A 19,861-nucleotide genomic window follows, 5' to 3' on the forward strand; every position below is an offset into this window, starting at 1 on the left:
TTTTTGGTGGTGGCAATGGTAGGGTCTTTACTTGAGGCACCTTAATTTCCTTCTCATGTACCCTATAAGTGAGAATCCCTACCAATTGTGCATGCACACTATCATCTACCTTGAAAGAGTATTGGAACTCTTGCAACTCCATAATCCACTTTGAGATCCTAGTACTAAGATTCATTTGAGATGACACCCAAGGGAACAAATTTTCTGCAGTGAGAATTACAAAAGGTTTTGGTAGCAGGTAGGATCTAAACTTTCTCACCGCAAACATGAGAGGAAGCATCATGAGTTCTGCTTCTGTGTAGCCTCTCTCCAAAGCATTCATGACCCTACTAGCAAAGTAGATGGGTCGCATCCTTGTACTGTGGGGATCTTGTTGTAGCAACACAGCACCAATTGTTTCCCTTCCAACACTAGAGCTAACAAAGAATGTGCACTCCCAACAAGGAGGCATGAGTGTTGGTAGCTTTGACAAAATGACTTTAATGTTACAAAAGTACTCTTCAAGCTCATCAGACCATGCAAATTCTACTTGTTGTGTCAACTTTTGCAAAGGATGAAGCAACTCCAAAGCTAAGTGAATAAAGCGTGACATATACTTCACCTTTTGAATGAATGAGATGACCTCTTTGAGATTCTTGGGTGATGGGAGCTCAATAAGAGCCGTTGCCTTTGAAGGATCCACCTCAATGCCTTTATAGGAAACCTTGTGACCAAGCAAGATCACTTCATCCTCACCTATGTGACACTTGTCGGGGTTGAGTTGACCTCCCATGTCGTAGAGCTTCTTTAAACCTTCTTCTACCCTTTGTAGATGCAATGATTTTGAGCTATAAATGCAAAAATCATCAATAAAAACCCTAATGGACTTTCGAAAGAATGCTTGAAACACCATGTTCATGAAGCGTTGGAAAGTTGCAGGAGCATTTGTCAGGCCAAATGGCATGCCTCTAAAAGCATAACAACCCCAAGGAGTAATGAAGGTTGTTTTCAATTGGTCCTCCAATGCAATCCCTATTTGAAAGTAACCTGAGTAGCCATCACACACAGTGTACTTCTCATGACCAACTACCTCATTCAGTATCTCATCCTGAAATAGGAGGGGAAAGTGATCTCTTTTTGTTGCCTCATTGAGTGGACGGTAATCCACACACACCCTCCACTTGCCGTTTTTCTTAGGAGTGACAACAACGGGAGATACCCACTCTGAATTCTCCACTGGATAAATGAAACCTGCTGCGGGGAGCTTTCTTACCTCCTTGAGTAAAGCCTGCTCCTTGATGACTCCTAGCCTTCGTAGCTTTTGAGCCTTAGGTGTGGCCTCTGGATTCAACTCAATTTTGTATTGAACAACATCTACTCCACGCACATTTGTGTAGTCTTTAGCAAAAAGCCTAGGAAATTTCCTTAACAAACCTTTGAGCTCCTCTCTTTCATCCTTTTTAAGTGTTGTAGATAACATACCTTCTAGCATTCTTTCATCTTCCACTTTTTGGCTCTCTTGGGAACCTACCTCTTCCAAACCTGGGCAAGAGGTCTCCTGGTTGTTTGGCTTAAACCTTACCCCCATGAATTCGATGGAAGACTCCTCTTCAGTAATGCTGCCGCTACTTTCTCCTTCTGAAGTGCTATCGGTCCAGCCTTCCTCCGTCTCACTTTGAGATGATTCTTCATGGAGCTCCTCTTGGCGTTGCTCCTTCATGTCAAAGACAACCTTCTTATGATTGTCATTCCTGCAAATTAGCTTTCCACTCTCCCAATCCTACAAAACTCGCATTTTCATTAGCCATGGTCTCCCTAGGATAAATGGGTAACCATTTCCTTTGGTAGACATGACATAGAAATCCACTGCCTTCTTAATGCCAAAGGCCTCCACAAAAACATTTTTACAAATGCCTACGCACCTAGCCTTGCTATTGTTTGCCATCTTGACTTTAATTTCAGGTGTCTCATGGATGTGCATGCCTAGTTTTTGCATGAGTCCCTCTGTCATGATGCAAATTTGTGCACCCCCATCCACTAGACCTTTCCTAACTAATCTTCCTTTGATGTAACAATCCAGCACAGGTGTAATCTCCTCATTCATTTCAGCATGTGCAATTTTTACAACAGGCACACTCTCTTTTACCTTTCTCCTCGTGCTAACTGCTTTTGTTAAATCCCTCCTAACTTGTGGACATAATGCAAGAAACTGAGGCCATGCGATATCAGGATCCTTACCTCTCATTTCTTCCAACAGGTTGTATGGAGCCATACCATGTCCAAGTGGGAAGTCTTGGAGGTTGATACGACGTCGAGTCCTCTTAGCTTCCTTGGTCTCCTTTGCCTTCTTTTCTTGTCCATGGTCACTTTGTGATGTAACTCCTTCTTTCTCCTTACCTTTCCCTCGGGCACGCTTAATGCCATTTGCTTCCATGTCAACCTCTCTTGAAATTGTCACCTCTACCACATGCACATTTGGGTCTGGCAAAGGTGGAACTCCTTCCACTCCTTGTGGAGGTGGTCTTGCTCCATTTGGCCTTTGTAGAAGCCGTGGTTGCTGACTAGTTCCTTCACCTGCATTCATCACTGGGTAATTCAAGTTAGGTCTCCCTGGCTCCCCACGGGGCCAAGGACAATTATACATCCCATGTCCAAACTCACCGCAATTACAACATTGCAAGACTCTCCTAGGTCGTGAATCTCGCTCTTCGGACTTCTTTGCTTGTCCCTTTGGACCTACAGCTTGTGCAAGGTGAATTGACAGGCTGCTTAAAGATTCGTTTAACTTCTCAATCACTTGCGCCGTTACCTCAGGAAGCTCCCTAGATGTTGATGCTTGTGACTTACCTTTGGGTCTAAGACCTTCTATTGGAACCTCCCTCCTTAAGCACTTGAGTTTCCTATATTTCTCAGCAGCCCTAGTTTCAACTGCATCAAAGGTAGCAGGTGCACCTGCCTCAACTTTTACCTTAAGGTCAAGAAAGAGTCCGGCTATGAACCTCTCCTTCTTTAGGAACTCTGCACCATCACCAGGGTTAGCAACATTTCTCACCCATACAGCCCAAAGACGTAGAAACTCTTGCTTGTACAAGTAGTAGTCATCTAAGTCTTTTTGTTTATGAGAAACAATGTCTTGCCATAGTTTTTGAGCGTTTTGGGGATCAAAGAAGTATTTCTTGAAACGATTCAAAACTTCTGTGTAATTCCCCTTAACTTCCTCAGGCAAAGAGTCAAACCAAGTGCTAGCATCTAAAGTTCCTAAGGACCACCTCAAACATTTCTATACGTTCTTGATCAGTTACTATCCTCTTGATACGTCAAGACATCTTGAAATTCTCTAAAAATAATTCTGCATCCTCTCCAGGCTCTCTAAAGAAAAGAGGATATCCAAACATTTGGCGTTGGCTCTCCATTGAATTGATTCCAAAGTGACACACGTTTTTGTTTTTTTCAATAATATTTTCTAAATTGCAGTCTATTCTACAACAAAATAAAAATATTCACATCAAATGACCTATGATAATCAATAAGAGGTAGGATGACAGGGTTTGGTGACGCGAGAATTTCTCCTACTCTTTGGGCACCAAACATGAACAGCATACGTTGTTGAAAATGGATTTTTCTACTAATTGCAATGTTTACTCTAATGTATGGAGTGAAATGGAAGGAGAAAATCTCTATTCCTTCACCATTATCCATGGTCTATGCATGACCTAATTCTTTAAAAAAAGCAAAAATATAGACGTCCAAACTAAGGTCGTACCTAATAAGAGGAAAAATAAAAGGATTTACTGAAGCGTTTATCTCAGCCAACCTACGAGGGCCCAAAATTCTACGAATTACTCGTTGAAATTGTAATTTAGTACTAACAATTATGTGCACCTTTTGCCTTGCAATGGGAATAAAAGGATGATACAAACTCTCGTGATTCATGCAAGCGACTTGATTATGCTACGGGTTGAGCCTACACAAAACATACACAAGCCGTCCTCCGTGGGGGCACCAAAATTGAGGCGGTTTAGGGCGGGCAACAAGAGAGGCGACCTCTAAACACCCCTCAAGGCTCCCGCGCTGCTCAATTGGGGCTGGGGGGCAACCATAAGCACAACACAACAACCAACCCACAGCCAAACCCAAACAAGATAGGGGCACCACCTAGTTAGAGAGCGAACTAGGACGCAAAAGAGGAGAATCCCTTAGCAAAACAAGCGAGAAGGAAGGGTACACTATCACTAATTTAAATGCTACAAATACACACATCAAACACACACACACACACACACAAAATAAATAGAGAGATCTTTGTGCAAGAATTTAGCTTCAATATTAATGATTGACGTGGGTATATGAACAGCTTGGAGGAGAGCCAAGAGACACGATTAAGTTTGATGATGTTGCAATCTACACATTATCTTAGGGTTATGGGAGACCTCTCACCATACAACCTTCTTATAATGTTTTCCCAAGCAACAAAAACAAACACAAGAGCTCTTGAGTCACATACAAGCAGATACTACAAAAGAATCTCAAAATGAAAACGCATCACCTTAAACCAAACGAGATGAGGTTGCCAAGCGTGAATTGGAGAGACTCAAGAGATTTTTGACCCGAGATTTACACCCAACTTATTGATTAAATTGATGCACAAGAGTAGGTACAACTTTGATTGGAAGTTATGAATCACTCACTCCCTTGCAATGTTACAACTAGCTCAAAGAAGCTTTCCTATACGCCACATGTAATGGTGCATAGAGAGCTCACTCTCACTCTCTAAAACTAAGATGGTGAATGGCACGCTCAAAGTAGTGAGCAATAGTGTAGGGATCCTTAAATTTACAAAGGGAGAAGGGCTCTATTTATAGGTGAGGAGAGCCCTAATTAGAATTATACCTAATCAACATTTTCATAGAAAAGCATGTTTATGAAATTTTTTATATGTTCTTATGAGAGTGGGGCTCTCTCGTCTCTCGAGTCACATGGATGTGGGCTCAAGAGGAGAGAATTATTGAGGTGAAATAGAGAAGATTCTAGAGAGGTGAGTGATTTTTGTGTGAGGTTGCCTACTCCACGGTAGAGTAGAGTGGGTGCAATTTACAAAAAAAAAAGGTTAGTAGTTTGAAGTTAGTAGGATGGGGTAAAATTACATGGCATATACACTCAAGGTGCATTATATGATTTATACAATGATAAAAATTAAGAGAAGAATGAGAATATACACAATTTGGTGGAAACCACGAGATGTAAATGAAAATTTTCACCTTCTCCTCTAGTGAATGAAGCGGTTGTAGAACTTTGTCGGTGCAGTTCTTGTGACCATGGGGAAGTTGAATTCTCCATGATCAAACTCCTCCTTTTGCAGGGCTTGAGATTGGTTATTTGCTGATTTTTTCTCTTTTATGAAAGGATGAAGAGGTTATGGTAATATGAATTTGATTCTAGAGAGAGAAATTGAGCTATATGTGTGTAGAGATGATAATCTTTTCAGCTATGGAATAAGGAGATATGGAAATGGTGAAGAAGATAAACTAAGCCATGAAAGTTGCAAGTTTGAGTGAGGGATGGAGAGGAATGAGTGTATGTGTGTGGAAGTGGGAAAGGAGGTGAGAGAAGACTATGGGTTACTTTGTGAGAAAAGTGGGAAGACTGGGGTCCACTCAAAAAATCATAGCTCACCGGTGGTTGCTCCAAAAATCACCAACATTTTTGAGGTGACTATTCAGATTTTGTTCCACATTTTCTCTTTTGACCACCGCTCCAAATTCGGAGTGGAAATGGGTACCAAACATCTCACCAAAAAGCCTATTTTTTATGCCTGCAAAAGTCTTTTAGTAGCCCCCTTCTTTGTTGAATTTGTACAATGCATCCAAGAGTGAGCCCCTCCTTTGTCATATCATAATACAAAGCATCCAAGTTGCCCTTCACACATGCATGGAGGAGGATTATTGGTGAATAAAGCAATATATACATGGTGGGACTAGTGTATGGACTATTCATGGATTTTAGCTCAATGAGCACATGGTGTTAGAATATTGAGTAAAAAATAAATAAATAAATATGGAGGAATTATGGATATGGAAAGATATTGGAATCATATGATATGGTCCCTCTTTGTATTATTTTGGGTGAAAGAGGAAAAGGTATGCAAGTAAATGAAAATAATATAATAAACATGACTAAGAAAGTAGAAATCAATTTTTTTGTTTTCACGAGGGTGAGGGTGAAAATGTGGGGGTGATTTGTATAAAAGAAAAATATGAGGTTAGAGTATGTACACATTGGCAAAAAATACACTTATGGTGCAAGAGGATGAAAGAAGGCATACATAAGTTTAATAAAATACACACCTAGGTATAAATATTTAAATAAAATATCAAAATAATTATAAAAAATCCCTATATTTAGGCTATATATATAATGAAATATTTACACACAAAGAGGCCATAATATAGATTTTTTAAAATTATTTTTGTATTTTTTTGGCTCAACTAGCCCAGTGACTAGCTAATTGAGGGTTTTTAAGAAAATACGAGAAAAGTCCCCTAACTCACACACACCTATATACAGTGAAATGGTAGGGATAGCCATAGTGTTTGGGTGAATTTAGTAGGGTGAGGTAGCTCACTATGACAATTTATAATAGCCAAAAAACGGCTATCAATACAATCCAAGAACTCCCAATGTTTGGCCTTGCGCCTTGTTGATTGTCATCCCAAAAGCACAACGTAGGGGAAATTGGCTGCGTCTCAAATCAAAAGGGAGACCTTCTCTAGATCCCATGAGAAAATCAATCCTTGGAATGAACACTGCATTTCCTGCATGTGACCCTGTAATGATTTCTGCTTCAATCACTTTGCTGTGGAATTGCTTACAAATCAAGCGTGTCCCATTACAAAGACCACTTCTTAGATCCAAATTGTGAAGCAACATAACTGGAGAATTCTGTTTCAATTGTAGAACATGCAGTGGAAAGCGTCCCCCAAGATCTAAACTATTTACAAACTCACTTGTGAATAAAATGCTATCACAATTTGATTCACACACTAAGTCCGCACTGACATATTCCTTATAAGTACCAGGAAATTGCTGCAAGTCCAAATTGTTTATAGTATCCACCTCCTTGTTCCGTGGAGCCAAAATTGCTCTATCCTTGAAAAAAGATGCATGGCAAGTCTGTGTTTCAAGGTCTCTATATATGCAAGCAACCAATGCTTGCAAATTATTTTGTGGTAGCATCATGCAAGCCGACAGGGCCACATTATCAAGTATGTCCCCATCACAAACATCGCCATTACTAATATCAAGTGTCCATTGTACAAACTCTCTTTCAATAACATTACTTAAACAATTGACCACTCGCATATTCTGTGTTAGATGCATGATTTCTGTACGTTGCCAAATGTATGAGTGGCACAAAGATGCATTAACAATGTATTCTCTTCCCCCTTTGCGTACAACAGGTAATATCTGTCTGAAATCACCACCAAGGAGGAGAACCTTTCCACCAAACAACATGTCATTTTTCATGACATCTCTTAGTGTCTTATCAAGAGCCTCAAAAGCGTGTCTATGAGCCATGGGGGCTTCATCCCATATGATCAGTGAACTCATTCGCAACAGCTCAGCAAGCTGGCTGTTTACTTTAATGTTACATGTGGACTCAGAAGTTATATCAATAGGGATCTTGAATCTACAGTGTGCAGTCCTTCCGTTGTTGAGAAGCTGTGCTGCAATCCCGGACAATGCACATGCCAAAGCAACTTTGGACTCTCCGCGTATCCGAGAGAGCAAAGCATTGTAGAGATAAGTCTTTCCCGTTCCACCAGGCCCATCCAAGAAAAAAACAGTCCCTCTACTCATGCAAGCTGCTTGTAAAACCCGATTGTAAGCTTCCCTTTGCCCAACATTGAAAGATGATTCCATTCGAGCAGACAATACTCTTTGTTCCTCTCTGTTATACATGAACTCTTTAGCAAGCACTCCATGCTCACTCATAATTTGCAAGGTGTGATCCACCTGGGGCATTCCAGAATAATCTGAGAGCCTCTTTCCATAGTGTTGAAGCATTGTCTCTAAGTTTGACAAAGCTTGGTTCTGTGCCATGTGTTCACAGATATTCGCATCATTTGTGCGAACCCTCATATGATATACATGGTCCTCAGAAAGCTCCTTACAGAAGAGATTCCACAATGCACCAGGATGTATTGGTTCACAAAAAACCAAAATAACTACAAACAGTAGGCGCAATTGCTGCCTTGTTTGCTGAAAAGAAGCTTCTTCCAAACAAAGAAACCATTCATCATCGACTTGCAGTAATCCTCGTGCATTACATGTTTCTCTAAATGTGTCATATACTCGTCCATTGAAGGTTCTAATATCCTCAAAAGACTTACATCCTTTGCACATGTTGAGTAACATACACAAATAGTACAAATCTCCAGCATTGGAAACAATGTGGTACATTCTTTCAATCATGTCACCAATCTGTCTTTGAGTCCATGTTCTACTTGCTGGCTTCCAAAACCACTTTGTTGGGAAGTCTATGTACAACAAATCTTTGGCCTCTGGATATTGTTGATTTGCAACAAACCACTCAGTGAGCGTTGTCTTTTTGCTAACATCTCCCTCCACCACACTCTGTACAGTCGCTCTGTCGCTAAAGATGACTTGATTTTGATGAGGCAAGTGAACTTGGAGCCGTTGTATGTCAGATTTCTCTTGATGCATGTGAAACCCAAGTATACACCAGATAGCCTCAGATGCTGATACATATCGAGCATTAAGATAGTTTGTAACTTCATTTAGAATCCCTTCACTATCTTGTAGAACAACAGTGGCCCTGTCATGTCCCTTATACACATACTTGTAGAGATATTTCACAATGGATATAGTGGAGCAAAACTCCACATTGATATGTGCATTGTACCTTATTGACAAAAATGGATTGTATGAAACAATCCATTTATTACTCATTTGCACTTTATTACGAACAATGTAATTTCCATCATCCCTCCTCATGTACGTTGGGTATCCATCCCTAGCCACAGTAGTCGATGCACTGAAGCTTCAAGGATATTTAAACCTGCACTTCCCATCTTTCATACATGGAGCATTCTTATTCAAGTTTCCACATGGGCCATGCACATTACAACGACTGATAACATCATACAACTGTGGAAACATTACTTTATCAGGAAGCTCCGCACACACAATCTTATCATAATGCAATGTCTCTGTTGGCTTATGCTCAGATGCAAGTATCAATAGAATATGAGCATGAGGAAGGCCTCTCTTTTGGAACTCAATCACAGAAATGTGTCCAATGACCTTACCAAAAATAGATCTCTTAATCAGCAAGCCCATCAAATCCTTGAACTTATGGTAGAAAACACGGGCAGTAAGATCAGGACGATCATTGGATGTTTGTCCAAGCAGTAATGCATCCTGTATCTCCTTCCATCCAGGATTGCATGTGAATGTAATGAAGAGATCAGGTTTTCCTCTCTTGTGTATAATTGCCATGGCATCCTGGTACAGCTGGTGCATATAGTGAGGGCCACCAATATACGAAGAAGGCAATACAACCCTTCTTCCAACATTAGCACCCAATAACAGTTCTCTATCATCCCTTGTTCCATCTCTTGCTCCAACCATATCTGTCAAGCCTTGATACACCTCACTGCGAAGTTCACTTTGATGATTATGAACCCACAAAACCTCAACTCCTCCATACAACTATATGCATCAACAATATATTGTTGCAGTAGCCTACCACCACGTAAAAGACATTGTGTCGTGTCATCTCTAATTTGCAATCTATACTTGTAGAAATCCATTGTAGAAATATACTTTGTAGTTCCATTTACTCGCTCTGCTTACTTCCGCTCTGTTCACTTGGGGTATGTAAGGATTCCAACCTTCTTCACCATTTGGAAATAGCAACACATATAATAGAGGCATGTATGACCTATGGCAATTTGAGATTCGTTTTAGACCACCACCCAAAAGATTCAACACAATATCACGATGGCCAATGTTGCTCTCTTCACCCTGACCAGGCATGATTGCAGCAACTTCCACACTTGTTAGAGCAAGCCATTTGTACGCTTCTCAGTAATGACCATCTTAATCTCCGAAATATTGGAAGTTTGGACCATTGTAGCAAACCCCCTAAAAGCTTGAACATATGGATTTACTCGATGCATCATCGATTGCAAGCTTTTCAAAACATCTGGTGAGTTTAGAAACATGACTCATCCTGTTTTGCAACTCATTCTCAGTGTCAAAAAAATACAATTGAGCAAAGCGAGGGATTTGACCTGACCGCTCTTTTGGCATCAATGGACCAATGTTATGATAAATAGATCCATGCACCTTGAAGGTATAGATTCCTTTTCTTTGGCAGAGAGATTCATCTATATGAGCTCCCAAAGAAGCAAATGCCAACACACTATTGTATGCTCTGATATGTTTCAAGAATTTTCTACTTCTAGTATTACCCCCGTGCATCAATTCCCTTAATTCTAAAGGAGGTTCACTTAATGGCGGCAAAGAAAAATTTCCTGAGTTGCAACAACTCTTCCCCACAAATGTGCGAATGGTCTTTGCTTCCGTTTTCCAATCTAAAGCACCACAAAAGGAACATGCAAAATCCAAGTTGCATATGTTGTGAAGAATACACTTTTCATGAGAAATAGATAACATAGAGATATGCATCAAGGAAGTGGTCTCAGAATATAAGTAGGTGATAGATAGGCAAAGTGTCTCAACTTTGGAGTAATCTCCCTCTCTGGAGACAATTACAGGCTCCTCAAGAACATCTCCATTATTGGCTTCCAAATTGTCTTCCACTTCAATCCCTACATAACTTTGCGAGAGAATTGACTCGTTATCTACATCCAATGCAATCCTTCCCTGAGGAAATTCATTGCATCGATTCACGTTTATCAAATGCTGGCAATCTTCCCAGCGAGGCACATCAATCTCACCCAGAGAACGTCAAACTCTATCTCGCGCTACTGCACGTCGCGTAGCTCTAGAGGCTTGACATATCCTTCTACATCTTGCATGTCCAGGAGACAACACCTTTGGACCAATAGCCATCTGTCCAAAAAAGAACTCTTATAAGTACTCACAGGTATATAGAGGTTAGTATCTAGAGAATTAAGAAGAGAGTATGGAGAAGAAAGGATTTCCCAACTATGTCTATCTTTCTTTGAGAGAGTTAGTGAGAGGAGGCTTGCCAACCCACATGGTAAATGTCTATATACTTCTATATTTGTCTCTCTATATCTCATCTAACTACTACTAAGGATATAGTTGTGGGAGCGAGTCCATCCGATTAGCCCACCGACGATTGTCGGTTAAGTTTCAGCGGCGGACAGTTTTCCGCTGCGGTTACAACGCGCCAGACTGCACGTCAACCGGATTCTCACCCAACTGAGGTCCCCTGACCCTTTAGGATTCGCCACGTTAACCCATTATTGACCATTGGAAACCTTTGCTCAAGACGGATTCAAAGGTGCATCCAAATCAGCCCCGAAGTGCTTCATTATGAAGAGTTACCATCGTGACAGGTCCCCATTTGAGTTGGTAGAGTTGCATTGAGGCTTGGGTTGTTGTGTACATTCTGTTTACGCAATCAAAAGCAAATACCACATCGGCAATGGTGTGCATGTGATTACATTAGGAGAGACACTCTCGCTTTGCATCTGCCAAAAATAGCCCAGAGCTTCTAGACATTTCACACACCTAGAATACTTTGTGTGTGTGTATGTGTGTGTGTGTGAGTGTATGTGTGTGTGTGTGTGTGTGTGTGTGTGAGAGAGAGAGAGAGAGAGAGAGAGAGGGAGAGAGGGAGAGAGAGATTCACTGCTACATAACTTGAGAGAGAGAGAGAGAGAGAGAGAGAGAGAGAGAGAGAGAGAGGGAGAGAGAGAGATTCACTGCAACATAACTTCAGAGAGAGAGAGAGAGAGAGAGAGAGAGAGAGAGAGAGAGAGAGAGAGAGAGAGGAGAGAGAGAGTTTCACTGCAACATAACTTGAGAGAAAGAGAGAGAGAGAGAGAGAGAGAGAGGGCAAGGGGGGGCGGGGAACGGGAGGTGTGACCCAAAAGACACTGTGGCAACAAAAATACTACAATTATGGAGATCCTCTGAGAATGTAGTATCCAAAGAAGACAACCAAGAGTCATGAGCAAATTGGTATCCACTACATACATAAGCCTCCCCCAAAATGTAGTCAATATCCCCAAAGCCACCAAAATATAGATCCGCTAAGTCTATAATGAGAAAGAAGTGAGTATTACTATCGATTACATAATTCACTTCTTGCAAGGGTTGCCCTGCTTTAAACTGGATGGAACATCTCCAACGGCATTAATCCCCTTCTTGGGCCAATGGGTAATTACCAATGCATGGAGCTTGTTTGAGATAGATCTAACTTGGGAGACACCTGTTATATGTTGTACTGCTACGGCGGTCAATTTGTTGCTAGTACTTCGTAATTCAGGCACAATGCTTTTGAAATCAATGCTATCCTTGTCAAGAACATACCTCTCCAAGAGACTCATGATTTTTGCCTCGTTGCTTTCTATGCAAGAAAGTTGTCCTTGCATTGAGCTCTGCTGCTGCAAAATACCATTTATCTGTAGCTGCATCCGTTCCTCTACACGATGAAGATAAACCCCTTGCTCATATTGTGAATGGCTCAACCAGTGAATGCTCTCTCTATAGGAAACCTGTGATGCCTCTGCTCTGTCACATGAGGCTTGAATTTTGGAGCATACTATGTGGATGATACCTAGTCCACCTAAAATTTGCTTCTTTGCAGGTCCATCGCCACCTCGGGCAACGCACTTGGCATTTTGTAAATTGTTGCTTAGGTCTCTCTCTGGGGTAGAAAATATCACCCCCGAAGAATCTCCTCCAGAGGTAAGCACGTGCTCCATCTCTGTAAGAAAGAATAAGATATATATTTAGCACCGTGTTATACATGTTTTTCTCTCTATCTATTTCTATCTCTATTTTTCCCCTATCCACCTCTCTATACCTCCCTCTCTATGGCTCAAGGTGGCCATAGAGAGAGCAATAGCCAAAGCCTGTGTGTAGGATGTCGTCTCTTGGAATGCACTGATTGTGGGATATGCCTAACTTGGTTAGGGCCAAGAGAGCGGCTGCCCCATCCCTCTCTCTCTTTGTCTCTCTCTCTCTTTCTTCTCTCTCTCTCCCTCTCTCTCTCTCTCTTTGTCTCTCTCTCTCTTTCTTCTCTCTCTCTCCCTCTCTCTCTCTCTCTCTCTCTCTCATGTGTAGGCATATCCCACAATGAGTGCACTCCAAGAGATGACATCCCATAGATTAAGCTCATTGAAAGCACCTTTTGTGCTTTATGAAGTGCATGGCAGTTGGCATACATGTCGACCAAGGCAATGCTATAATTCAAGGGTGAAATTTCAACTTTTCCCCAACACTGACTCACAGTCTCAATCTCATGTGGAGAGGACATGTATCAAATGAAATAGCTTGAAATGTTATATTAAACGTCTTCAAAGGGCCAAGGTCTATGAGACCTATTTTTTGTAACTGTTGGTAGACTTTGGAAAACCAAGCACCAAATGGAGGGGATTCCAACCTAAACTTTTAGCGTTTCAAAAAGTGTAGCTCACACCACCAAGAGGTCTTTCAGGGTGATATTCGTTACCATATCTCAAACCCTCAACTGTTAAGAGTGTCATATTGTTCTAAGAGTGTCACCTAGTGTCTGGTGGTACAGAGTGCGCTCAAGATGTTGTCAGTGCTTATCTCAAACCCTCAACTGTTAAGAGTGTCACCTAGTGTCCGGTGGTAGCTGTTCCAATCTGCGAGTGAGGTACACTTTAACTTATTTGGCTTGTTGTGCAGTGCTTAGCCCTACTCACATAGGGCTCTGATCCAGTTTAAAACTCAAATGATAGTAAGCTGAAACACATTTTTCCTGAACACTGACTCACAGACTCAATCTCGCGTGGAGAGGAGGGAGATGAAATGAAATGTTATATTAAACGTCTTCAAAGGGCCAAGGTCTATGAGAGCCCGCAAAGATGACGATGACACTGTTGCAGACGCCGGGAGGAGGATGCTGAGCCCGTGTGCGCTACTGCAGTAGCCGGCTTAGAAGGCGACGAGCCCACAAAAATGACGATGGCGATGAGAAGCGATGACAGCCCGCATGCGCTGCTACAGTAGCCCGGAGGAGGATGGTGTGCACTGCTACAGTAGCCGGGAGGATGAAGGAAGGCTGCAATGACAATGCTGCGTGAGAGTCGGTGGTCCAACACTGCCCATGCTGAGAGTCTGTGAGGGGCGGGTGCGTGGGCATGAGGTTCTGTGGTCACCGCTACAATGCCGAACACCCTCGGGCATTGATGAAAATAACTCACAATCTCAAATCTCACGTGGAGAGGAGGGAGCTGAAATGAAATGTTATATTGGCCACTTCAAGGTGGACATTTCCTGCAATCAGAGCATTCCGTCAGCGGCTACATAACGGAGAATATACGTATCTCTGCATGCGATAAAGGAGGATAGTGGCCAACACTAATACATGTGGCAAGGCATTCTCGATCCACAGTGAGGGCCATGATGGGGGACTTCGTGGGCATATCCACACATACTAGGCTGCAATCAGTGGTTCAAAGCTTATTGGCCACTTCAAGCTCATAGACTCAATCTCACGTGGAGAGGAGGGAGATGAAATGAAAATGTTTTATTAAACGTCTTCAAAGGGCCAAGGTCTATGAGAGCCCATAGAGATGACGATGACGATGTTGCAGTAGCCGGGAGGAGGATGTTGAGCCCGTGTGCGCTCCTGCAGTAGCCGGCTCAGATGGCGATGAGCCCACAAAAAATGACGATGGCGATGAGAAGCGATGACAGCTCGCGTGCGTTGCTACAGTAGCCCGGAGGAGGATGGCATGCGCTGCTGCAGTAGCTGGAGGATGAAGGAAGGCTGCAATGGTGAGCCTGCGTGAGAGTTGATGTTCAACACTGCTCCATGTTGAGAGCTGTGAGGGGTGGTGGGTGCGGGGGCATGAGGTTCTGTGGTCACCGTTGCATGCCGAACACCCTCGGGCATTGATGACGATAACTCACAGTCTCAATCTCACGTGGAGAGGAGGGAGTTGAAATGAAATGTTATATTGGCCACTTCAAGCGGGACATTTCCCGCAATCAGTGCATTCCGTCGGTGGCTACCATAACAGAGAATGTACGTATGTCTGCATGCGATAAAGGAGGATAGTGGCAACACTAATACATGTGGCAAGGCATTCTCGATCACGGTGTGGGCCGTGATGGGGGACTTCGTGGGCATCCACAAATACTGGCTGCAATCAGTGGTTCAAAGCTTATTGGCCACTTCAAGCTGGACATTTCCCGTAATCAGTGCATTCCAAGAGATGACATCCTAGGTCGGAATCTCCTCGTGCACTTTTTGCGCTTTATGAAGTGCATGGCATTTGGCATACATGTCGACCAAGGTAGTGCCAAGCACGATTTTTTCTTTCAACGACCCCATTTTACAATATTATCATGTTTGTTTTGTGCCCATATCAACATCTTGTGTGATGCCACATACCTTCAAGGTTCATGCATTTGGAGACATGCCCTCTCTTTGCATTTGTTAAAAACAACCTAGAGCTTTGTGACCGTGACCCTTGCCCTCAAGATGCAAGCGTATGTGATTGCATCTGAAGTGACACCCTCGCTTCGCATCAGCCGAAAACAACCCAAAGCTTCTTCGCATCTGTGAGTTCATCCTTGAGGTCTCATGGGGTTGAGTCTGCAACTTTAAAACCTGTCTTCTTCTTCTCCTACTTCTCTCTATAGTTCTACAACATCTGTGACATAGCACTCATACATGTACCCATCATTGTCTGTGCGAGAGTAGCACCCAACATCGAGATGGAGTTCTGTTTGATGTTTTGAAGAGAGTAGGAGGAAAACCTCTTTGGGTTACTGAAGGGGCATTCAGTCGGCAGCTACCGCAACACAGAATATACGTATGTATGCATGTGATAAAGGAGGATAGTGGAAACACTAATACATGTGGCAAGGCATTCGAGATCACGGTGTGGGCCGTGATGGGGGACTTCGTGGGCATCCACAAATACTGGCTGCAATCAGTGGTTCAAAGCTCCCATCCAGTGGATGGACAACTCCAAAAATTAGGCTGTGTGGAAAAGGCCACCATGACCTCCACAGCGACACCCTACCCCTTCATAGACGAGAAGCTTCTAGAAATGGATCAGCTCCATCATCGCTACTCCTACACCATCCTTAATACCACCCTCCACACTTCTCTTATGGACGACTAAGCACCTTCAGGCTCTTTCCCATCCCCCCCAACCCTTGCGATCCTCAAGCTGGACCCAACACCCCCTCCATTGAAGCTTCACCTATAAGCCCACTTCATCCATCTCCCCAGAGAATTCTCTCTCTACCATCTTCTCCTTGTGTATCTAGCTTAAAACTCAGCTCTCCTTGATTGTTGACGATTGTGAGTAGCTAAGGATGTTGAAGACGGGAAAGAGGAAAATCTCTTTAGGGTTCTTTGATGGTCATTTAGCCGGTGGCTACCACAATAGAGAATATATGTACGCCTACGGGCAACGCTAATACATGTGCAAGGCATTCGAGTGTAATATCAAGGGCATTGACACGCAGTAGGTGTGGGCCGTTGAAGGAGTACGAGCGGAAGTGCGACGCGAGAGAGAGTGTGAGGAGAAGAGCACGACGATATGGTGAACTCGCTCTACTGTAATATGTAGAGCATAGTGAGTTCTTATTAGGTTTTTACAAAAGAATATGTGTATGTACATGTCCATACTGGCGATACCTGGGCGACCACATTGGGCTTTATACCCCAACAACCTCCCACTTAAAGTCCAATGTGGTACTTTAAGTGTGAGAGAAGCTACTATACAAGCTAATATACAAGAGATGTAGAGAAGTGATGTACTACCCTACACCTAATTGCGTGCGAAAATGCGCAAAGCTCTCTGAGGGAAGTCCTTTTGTAAGTAGATCAACAGGATTTTCTGTGGTGTGAACTTTGACAAGCTAAATTTGCTTATCCTTGAGCATTTCCGTGATGAAATGATACTTCACATCCACATGCTTTGTCTTCGAGTGATAAACTGGATTGCGAGCCAATTGTATAGCACTTTGACTATCACAATATAACACAGGCATCTCTTCTTTGATTCCCAAATCTGTTACTAGTTGATTAAGCCAAATTGATTCTTTGCATGCCTCCGATGTTGCAACATATTCAGCCTCTGTAGTAGACTGAGTTACACAATCTTGTAATCTAGAACGCCATGATACTGCTCCACCAGCCAATGTAAAGACATACCCTGATGTAGACCTTCGGTTGTCTAAGTCACCTACATAATCTGAGTCTGTAAAACCCTTTACACTTAGCTCCTGACTCCCATAGCATATACACATACTCTTTGTAGCTTTCAGGTATCTCAATATTCCTTTCACTGCCTCCCAATGTTTCTTGCCTGGGTTTGACATGTATCGACTTACTACTCCCACTGCAAATGCAATGTCTGGGCGAGTAGCAATCATTGCATACATCAAACTACCCACTGCAGACGCATATGGAATCTTATCCATTTCAGCCTGTTCTTCCTCAGACACAGGACAATCTTGTTTGCTAAGTTTCACATATGGTGGAAATGGAACACTCAATGCCTTTCCCTTCTCCATATTGAAACGTTGCAAAACCTTGTCAATATACTCTGTTTGAGATAACCAAATCAACTTCTTTGATCTGTCTCTCTCAATGCGCATACCAAGTATATGACTTGCCTCACCCATGTCTTTCATGTCAAACGATTTTTCCATCTTTGACTTCAAAGCTGAAATTTCTTCCAAGTGCTTGCCAGCAATCAACATGTCATCCACATACAAAACAAGGATCAGCCAACTACCATTCTTAGACTTCTTTGTATATAGACAGTGATCGAACTCACTACGTTTGTAGTCTTGAGAAAGCATAAACTTGTGGAATTTATGGCACCATGCCCTCGGTGATTGTTTTAAGCCATAAAGACTCTTTAACAACTGGCATACCCAATCTTCCTTGCCTTTCTCAACAAACCCTTCTGACTGCTGCATGTAAATTTCCACATCTAAATCACCATGCAAGAACGTTGTCTTGACATCCATTTGGTGCAACACCAAATCTAATATGGCAACCAATGCAAGAAAGCATCTCAATGTAGTCATCTTGACCACCGGAGAGAAGACTTCATCAAAGTCAATGCCTTGTTCTTGCTTAAAGCCCTTGGCAACAAGCCTTTCTTTGTACTTTGGCTGACTATCATGAGCGGTGATCTTATACCTGTAAACCCATTTACAAGGTAGAGCCTTTTTGCCTTGTGGTAATTTAACTAGCTTCCATGTCTTGTTTTTATGCAGAGCTGTCATCTCTGACTGCATGGCCAATTGCCAATTCCCGAGTCCTTCATTTGCACTGCTTCCTTGTAACATGAAGGCTCATTGCAATCAGTCAACATGACATAGTTCATAGATGGAACAAACCTATCAGGAGGTCGCGTGACACGTCCACATCTACGCACAATAGGTGGCTTAGGCTCAGCCACAACTTGTGGTTCCACTCTATCCTGTCCTTGCTCCTCTTGAGCCCTGACATTTTGTCTTGCATGTGCAGGTCCATCTTCTTGGAAGACAACTCTTCTAATCTCCTCAACCCTCTCTGGTTTAGAATGATATTTGGATTCATTAAAGTGAACATCATTGTTGCGGACAACCTTTCTGGATTCGGGATCCCAAAGTCTGTACCCCATCTCACCAGAATTACCATAGCCTAGAAAGATGCACTTTCTCTACTCTTTGGCTCAAGTTTGTTCCTAAATTCCTTTGGAACGTGAGTATATGCCTCACAGCCAAAGACTCTGAGATGCTTGTATGAGGGCATTTTGCCTGACCATACCATCTCTGGCACTGAATCGTTCTGCAAAACCTTGCAGGAGATCTATTTACAAGATGAACAGTTGTTGATATAGCTTCAGCCCAAAACCCATTTGGCAGCTGTGCATTAGACAACATACTTCTGACCTTCTCTTGTATGGTCCTATTCATCCTCTCAGCAACACCATTTTGAGGAGGATTGTAAGGAGCAGTAAGTTCACGTTTTATACCTTTTGACTCACAAAAGTCCTGAAAGGCCTTTGAAACATACTCTCCACCATTGTAAGTGTGTAAGCATTTAAGCTTCTTGCCACTCTGATTCTCCACAAGTGTCACAAACATTTTGAAAACACTAAACGCTTCATCCTTGTGCTTGAGAAAGTAAACCCATACTTTCCTCAAGTAATCATCTATAAATGTCATAAAGTAAGAAGCTCCCCCTAGAGATAGGCTAGGCATAGGTCCACACAAATCACTATGAACAAGTGCCAACTGTGTATCTCTTCTACTGCTTCTTTCTATCTTATGTGGCTGCTGTGTTTGCTTACCATACAGACAATGCTCACAGAATTCAAAATCATTAAATGAAAAGCCAGGCAAATAACCAGAACGAGACAATATTTCCATTCCTTCTTGGACATATGTCCTAACCGGCTATGCCACAAGAAAACGTTCGGTTGCTCGGTTACATTGATTACATTTTTAGAGACATTTGATACATAAATCATGTAAAGTCCTCCAGATTTACTCCATGTGCTACTGTCATAAACCCTTGGATATCTTCCACATGTTCTGTCCAAAAGTGGTGACGTAGCCAACATCATCAAGTAAACCTGTGCGATCAAGCTCTTTGTAATTGCGGAACATGTCTCACATCTTCAGCGTGAAAGAAGAGCCATTCTGA

General features: G+C 42.4%; 1 protein-coding gene across 1 annotated transcript; it reads right to left on the minus strand.

The window, feature by feature from the left end:
• Positions 1 to 6,633: 6,633 nt before the first annotated feature.
• LOC147416871 (uncharacterized) lies at positions 6,634 to 8,994 on the minus strand. Its single transcript, XM_086508008.1, has one exon. The coding sequence runs from the start codon at positions 8,992 to 8,994 to the stop codon at positions 6,634 to 6,636; it is 2,361 nt and encodes a 786-aa protein (XP_086364134.1).
• Positions 8,995 to 19,861: the final 10,867 nt, after the last annotated feature.

The sequence above is a fragment of the Adiantum capillus-veneris genome, unplaced genomic scaffold (genome assembly GCF_014529385.1).
Source record: "Adiantum capillus-veneris isolate H3 unplaced genomic scaffold, ASM1452938v2 Hic_scaffold_415, whole genome shotgun sequence".
Lineage (NCBI taxonomy): Eukaryota > Viridiplantae > Streptophyta > Polypodiopsida > Polypodiales > Pteridaceae > Adiantum > Adiantum capillus-veneris.